Here is a 7899-nt window from a genome sequence, read left to right on the forward strand (position 1 = left end):
CTTTTTTCAAGTTCTGAGCAACTCGACTTTCAAGATCTGCATGTCTACATGTGCCGATGTTTCCGTTTATCAACGTTATATTTTAAGATCTGTGCAAAAACTCCGCTAACAGATGTGTCCGCATATAAAAGCTATCATCAAGTTTTGTACACCAAACTGGGTATTTTATGAAAATTTCAGTTCTAAGTCAAACCTATCATAATACTAAAATTATTCCGTTAATTCCATTGAAAAGCTAACGAGATTTTTTAATGTATATTTTTATTTTTTATTTTAAAGAATGCGACGAAGTGCATTCTGTGCTATGAGGCCAACCAGTGAACCTTGTGTCTCTAATGGAACAGAATTATACCACAAAGTAAGAATTATTTCTTAAGACTTTCTGATTTTTCGATATTCCTGTGATGTAGAATGTAGCAAAAATAAAGTAGTTATTTCAACCTAAACAAAGGAATCAACCAACTTGGCACATTTTTGAAATATGGTGTGGACTAACGTGTATGGATAAAGAATTGTTAATAATTATTGACCGCTGGATGTGAGTTTTTATCTACGTTTCTTTTTTCTCCATGCTTGACTGTTGAAAACTACATTGTTTAATAACACCAAAGGAACTTGCCAATCATACCCTACATAATTAACATGTATACATATTATCCATACATGTGGACGTTCTGTAAACTAAGCTTTATAGAAAGAAAACACATTAAAATCAGCAAATATAATATTCACAAATTGTTTTTTATACAGAAGGTATAGGTAATACAAATTTTAGGTGGGTTAAAATATACTTCCATATTTATTTGGCAAATATAAATATCTCTGGTGTTACGTAAAAACTAGAATCTATAATAATATAAGGGTGTGTCTGAGTGTGTGTGACCGACATAACCTGAAGTTTTGCACCCATATTAAGAGGACACTGAGGGTGTGCACGTGGGTATTATTACTTATCCTCGTACATGCGCGTGGGCATCTTTTTAATGAGGCAAGCTAGCGAAAAACCACATAGAAAAGAAGTGGTTCCTTATATTACAAATAGAAATTACAGACAGTCAGACAGATACACACGTGCATGCGCATCTTTTAATGAGGCAACCTAGCGAAAAACAACATAGAAAAGTAGTGTGAATATTAGAATAATGAACAACATCAGTAGGAACTTTTCGGTGTACCAATAGTTTCTTCTAGTTGCCAAGTCAGTGAATATTATCTCTCTCAACAATTGCAGAATCGACTTTTTGTGTAACAGTGACATTTCTTTTTCCAATACAGAGATTATACTGCTTCTTTTAACAATATTGGTACTACGTTTTTGGTGCATCAGTGATACTTTCTTAGCTATCTAATAATGTTTATAGTTTTTGTTAATAACATTCAGTATGAATTTTTGATTTATCAATGGCATTTTAGTTTTGGTTACCAAATCGGTGAACAGTGTTTTTTCAACATCGCGATGTGGTGAATAAGTTGTTCATTCAGAGTCTACTGTCACAATAATTGTATCAAATATTAGTTAATGGTGTATTTCCTTACATAACAAATAGAAATCACAGACAGACAGTCACGCATGTGCGTGTGCGCCTGCGCATCTTTTTAATGAGGCAAGTTAGTGAAAAACCACATAGAAAAAATGTGGTTCTTTATATAACAACTTGTATTATACAGAATATGATATTGCGTTTTGGTAACATTGCGTTCTAACATTGGCTTTTATGTTATGCTGTTCAGCAATAAAAGTATAACCTAATATTGTTGTTAGTCTATGCGCTGAAAGTATAAAATGAAAAGTATAAACTACAAAACTGAAAAAATATATTTGTTATTTTCTAATGTATAGTCTCTGTCGATTAAAGAAATTTGTTTTATATTATTTGCTTTTCTTATTCAATTCTAAAATTGGATATTTTTACTTTCATATAGGTTACATAACGTGACGTATAGAGGCATCTATAATAATTTTATTATCATCGTACCCTTGCGACTTTTTTTATGTTTCTGGGAAATAAAAATGTTTAAAATATTTTTGACTTTTCTTTTATGCTAAAATAAGTTCAGAATACACACACTGACGTAATCATTTAGGAGCCAGGTACTTTCACTAGTCTATAAAAGGGCGTGTCTGGGGGGGGGGGGGTCTGTGTGTATGTGACTGTCGTAGCTCCAAGAGGAAAGAACCTAGAAACCTGAATTTTTCATTCATGCTAAATGGACCCTGAGGGTGTGCACCTGGGTATTATTACTTATCCGTATATGTACGCGCATGAGCGCTCATCTTTTTATGAGGCAAGCTAGTGAAAAACCACATAGAAAGGAAGTGGTTTCTTATATAACAACTTCTAATATATACAAAAGCAAGTGAGTTTTGGTAACAATGCGTTCCAACAATGGCTTTTATGTGTCATGTTGCTTAGTAGCAAAAGTATAACCTAATATTGTTGTTAGTCTATGTACAGAAAGAATAAAATGAAATGTATGAACTATAAAATTAAATAAAATATTTCTTGATTTCCTAATTTCGAGTCTCCGTTGATTAAATTCAGAAACGATTTATGTTTAAAAGTGGAACGATATTTTCACTTGCATGATAAATTTTATGAACTTGGCTCTAGGCTAGGTGATCTAACACTATGTCTTCACTTTAGGTTTATTTATTAACTTCTTTAAATCATACCAACATTCACTACACTTACAAGGTTTCACGGCAACCCCTTCACGCCCCCTTGCACCCTCGTCATTAAAATCGTAATAGACAGACATTAAACGAACTATTATATCCGGATATATGCATTTTGGCTTTTATGACTCTTTTATTTTGAGAAATCAAGCGTGACGTGATGTGAAACACGGGCTTTTATATGGATTAGATAACGTGATGTATAGTGGCATCTATAATTATCTATACTAATTTTACTATCATTGTGCCTTTACGATTCTTTTATATTTCTGGGAAATAAAATTATGTTTAAAATTTTTTTACGGTTATTCTATGCTACAATAGGTTCAGAATACACACACTGACATAATCATCTAAGATATATCAACCTGATAACCCGAGCGAAGCTGGGTACTTTCACTAGTATTAAATAATACGGAAAAACAACAATTTTGTCTTTAATTATATCAAACAAACGTAGTAATTCTGTCTAATTCCTTAAAACGTCATCCTACCAATAAAATGGCAAGGCTGAATCATTCCTTACATGTTATCCTACTAATAAACACGGTAAGGCTGAGTCATTCCTTAAACGTTATACTACCAGTAAAAACGATAATGCCGAGTCATTCCTTAAACGTTATACTGCCAGTAAAAACGATAAGGCTGAGTCATTCCTTACACATTATCCTACCAATAAAAACAGTAATTCTGAGTCATTTCTTAAACGTTATCCTACCAGTAAGAACAGTAATGCTGAGTCATCCTTACACTTTATGATACCATCAAAAAGGTAATACTGAGTCATTCTTTACAATTTATCGCATTAGTAAAAACAGTAATTCTGAGTCATTTCTTAAACGTTATCCTACCAGTAAGAACAGTAATGCTGAGTCATCCTTACACTTTATGATACCATCAAAAAGGTAATACTGAGTCATTCTTTACAATTTATCGCATTAGTAAAAACAGTAATGCAGAATCATTCTTTACGCGTTAAAATACCAGAAGAAGAACGTGTACCGCTAAGCCGTTCCTTACACATGATTGTACCAGTAAGAACTGTAAGCCTCAATTGCTCCTTGTGTATTATCATATCATTACAAACCTAAATACTCAACAGTCTTTTTAATTTTATCATAAAACTTTTTCCTTATTATGTATATGCTACTTAACAATAGTGGGCTGAAGACTGGCACGTGCAAGATTTCTGTAAGAAAGGGAAGATCTTCTGGTGGCTGGGTCATATGCATGGAAACTTGATTCACAGTTGCCAAGTGGAACCAAATAGAATTGCTAATGAAATATGTGACTGGAAGTAAGTTTACTGGCTTAAAACTGTTATAATTCTTGTTGAAGTACCGAGTTCACTACCTTTTATTATACAGTCAGTCAAAGAGAGCATGACGAAGTTTTCGAGCAAAAATTTTGTTTTTCAGTAAAGTAAAAGGAACATTGTAGTTTGAAATGCATAAATAAACTAACATAATACCTGAAACTCTAGGCAATTCGTAACCAACATGTGATTGGCACAGCGGTATGTCTGCGGACTTACAACGCTAGAAACCGGGTTTCGATACCCGTGGTGGGCAGAGCACAGATAGCCCCTGTGTAGCTTTGTGCATAATTAAAAACAAACAAACAAACCAACATGTGGTGATATTTGTAACCATAGCCAAATAATATGGGGCCAGGCATGGTCTAGTGGTTAAGGGCGCTAGCCCTTTCAGCTGTGGGGCATTATAATAGGACGGTGAAACCCACTATTCCTTAATAAAAGTGTAGCCCAAGAAGTGGCGGTTGGTGATGTTTACTAACTGTTTACTAACTAATCTTTCAAAATTACGGGCAGGAAGTATAGAAAATTCTCAAGTAGCTTTACGCGAACATTCAACAAGCAAACAAATCTGATAATATATAAATAATACTGAACGCATATAAATAAGTTTAACAGTTTAATATTTATTGAAAATATTTAGAATGAATATTTTAAATTTTTATGTTGAAATTCACTAAGCCTGAAAACACCAATTTATATTTAGTACATACATATGTGTAAATTTTAAGTGTAGAAAATTCGGTTTGAAAATAATCATTTTTGTTCCTCCTACGAGGCACGTAAAGATAAGCAATCACACAAATTAGTGTTCGCCGAAATGCACAAAATAATCTGGTTGATATGAGATATCTTTGTTTAGTGTGGAAGTGTGCTTATATGTCCCTGCATAATCTAGATCGTTTGTTTTAAGTTGTCGAATTATATAGAAATACAGACGTGAAGATTAACACAAGAATTAACACGAGTTATTAGTGGACTTCTAATCTAGTAATAAGGATCGCTTAGAGTTTACATAAATCCTATAGGATTTAAATATTTACTTCAGGCAAGTCTGCATGACTATAGGATTTAAATATTTACTTCAGGCAAGTCTGCATAACCTTTAGGATTTAAATAATTACTTCAGGCAAGTCCGCATAACCTATAGGATTTAAATATTTACTTCAGGCAAGTCTGCATAACTATAGGATTTAAATATTTACTTCAGGCAAGTCCGCATAACCTATAGGATTTAAATATTTACTTCAGGCAAGTCTGCATAACCTTTAGGATTTAAATAATTACTTCAGGCAAGCCTGCATAACTATAGGATTTAAATATTTACATCAGGCAAGTCTGCATAACCTTTAGGATTTAAATACTTACTTCAGGCAAGTCTGCATAACCTTTAGGATTTAAATAATTACTTCAGGCAAGCCTGCATAACTATAGGATTTAAATATTTACTTCAGGCAAGTCTGCATAACCTTTAGGATTTAAATATTTACTTCAGGCAAGTCTGCATAACCTTTAGGATTTAAATAATTACTTCAGGCAAGTCCGCATAAGTTAGGCAATTAGTACTTCAGCCATTTCTAGTTTCAAATAAGATTATAGCCCCCCAGTAGCACAGCGGTATATCTGCGGACTTACAACGCTAGAAACCGATAGGTTTCGATACCCGTGATGGGCAGAGCACAGATAGCCCATTGTGTAGCTTTGTGCTTAACTTCAAACAAAAATAAGATTATAACATATATTAACTTAAATATAAGCACATAACTGACATTTTATTATTTAATGTGTAATTTCATCCGAACTTGTTTCATAATACCTGTGTTCTATTTCGTTGATGTTGTACATTCTACGATGTGTAGAAGAGTTAGGGAAAGGTATTTACAATATATGTACACATACGAATTTATATTACACATTTTTTATTCAACTATGTCTTGTAATTGATAATATTATGTTCTGCAAACATTTTCTCCATTAATAGATTTTCCAGATTATCTGATCCCAAGTACTACATGTGTTACACGATCAACGGAGAATGGGAAATTGGAGCGCCTAAAAAACCAGTCACAAGTCGGATGATTTTAGAAGATTCTGTAGGTAGGTACTGACTGCGTGATATCTCCAGAAAAACAGCGATTCAGAAGATCCTAGAATAATCTGTAGGTAGCTACTGACTGTGAGATATTTTCAGAAAAACAGCGATTCAGAAAATCCTAGAATAATCTGTAGGTAGCTACTGACTGTGAGATATTTTCAGAAAAACAGCGAGTCAGAAGATCCTAGAATAATCTGTAGGTAGCTACTGACTGTGAGATATTTTCAGAAAAACAGCGAGTCAGAAGATCCTAGAATAATCTGTAGGTAGCTACTGACTGTAAGATATTTTCAGAAAAACAGCGAGTCAGAAGATCATAGAATAATCTGTAGGTAGCTACTGACTGTGAGATATTCCCAGACAAATAGCGAGTCAGAAGATCCTTGAATAATCTGTAGGTAGCTACGGACTATCAGATATCCCCAGACAAACAGCGAGTCAGAAGCTCCTTGAATAATCTGTAGGTAGCTACTGACTATGAGATATCCCCAGACAAACAGCGAGTCAGAAGATCCTTGAATAATCTGTAGGTAGCTATTGACTATCAGATATCCCCAGACAAACAGCGAGTCAGAATATCTGAGATTAGCTGAAGAATTCTTAGATAGGATCTGACTGTAGAGACTAATTATTATAACACAATTAAAATTATATCTACATACTTTATAATTTTCTAAACAGAAATGTATTTCACTCTGGACGTCGAACCACACGAGTATTTGGTGTACGACAGAGATCTGGGAGCGAGAGTTGTTATCCATGACCCTGATGTATTACCAGATCCTGAAAGCGAGGGGATCGATTTAAAGGCTGGGACTTCTTATCAGATTGGAATCCAGCAGGTAAGTATTACTTTTAGACTTTTATTTTTGATATATCTTTATTCAGTGTTTTCATTTTATGTTGAATAGTGTACTCATCTGTGTTTTAAAAGCTCTTTGTCAGAAATCAAAAATATATTCCATAATTAAAATAATTGTTTTCTTCAAGAGTCATGGGGAAGTTGAACGTTATTAAAGAACATATATGAGTGTAACCTCGGTACTAACTGATACAACCATCAATACAAACACCATTTAATTAATTAATTATATTCCATAATTAAAATAATTGTTTTCTTCAAGTGTCATGGGGAAGTTGAACGTTATTAAAGAACATATATGAGTGTAACCTCGGTACTAACTGATACAACCATCAATACAAACACCATTTTTAACAACAAACTTGAAACCTTTTTATTGTGGTTTATTTACTTAAATCAATTTATACTTAAATATCCAAAACGTGGCTTAAATCAAGTATTCCAATTTTATTATTCGGCGATTCGTATATTAGTTTTTTTTACAGACTTCAACTATCATGCTTCCACCTCCATACCAGACCCAGTGTGCACATGCTCAAGAAATCACCAGCAAACTGAATATCACTTATGTGAAAGGAATGTCAAGACAGGTAACTTTTAAAGACGTTTTAATAGTTATAATACAGTTTAAAAAAGTATTATAAGGTGTATGATGTCATTATCATAGTGTGGTATGATACAAAATTAAAGAGGTCAACATTCGCGGGTGAATGCAAAATGTCTCCGCCATGCAATCTCAACATGACCACTTTTGACAGAAGAAAAATCGTCAAAACCATTTAAAAATCGAAAACTGTCTATATCGTTGCTTGAGACCTGAAACAAGGTATCGTTGCTTGAGACCTGAAATAAGGTATCGTTGCTGGAGACCTGAAATAAGGTATCTTTGTATCAAATCCCATGTGATTTGGTTGACATACACATGAATAGTTCACAAAACCATAAATTGT

The 7899-nt window shown here is 33.5% G+C and overlaps 1 protein-coding gene across 1 annotated transcript in view; it reads left to right on the plus strand.

The window, feature by feature from the left end:
• Positions 1-7593, plus strand: part of LOC106460324 (acid-sensing ion channel 4-like) — an 8303-nt gene extending 710 nt beyond the window's left edge. Inside the window, exons 2-6 of the mRNA XM_022387029.1 lie at positions 280-358; positions 3838-3974; positions 5974-6089; positions 6769-6929; positions 7435-7593. Of these exons, the coding sequence (XP_022242737.1) occupies positions 280-358; positions 3838-3974; positions 5974-6089; positions 6769-6929; positions 7435-7593 (652 nt within the window). The remainder of the gene's footprint in view (positions 1-279; positions 359-3837; positions 3975-5973; positions 6090-6768; positions 6930-7434) is intronic.
• Positions 7594-7899: the final 306 nt, after the last annotated feature.

Source organism: Limulus polyphemus, unplaced genomic scaffold (assembly GCF_000517525.1).
Source record: "Limulus polyphemus unplaced genomic scaffold, Limulus_polyphemus-2.1.2 Scaffold752, whole genome shotgun sequence".
Classification (NCBI taxonomy): domain Eukaryota; kingdom Metazoa; phylum Arthropoda; class Merostomata; order Xiphosura; family Limulidae; genus Limulus; species Limulus polyphemus.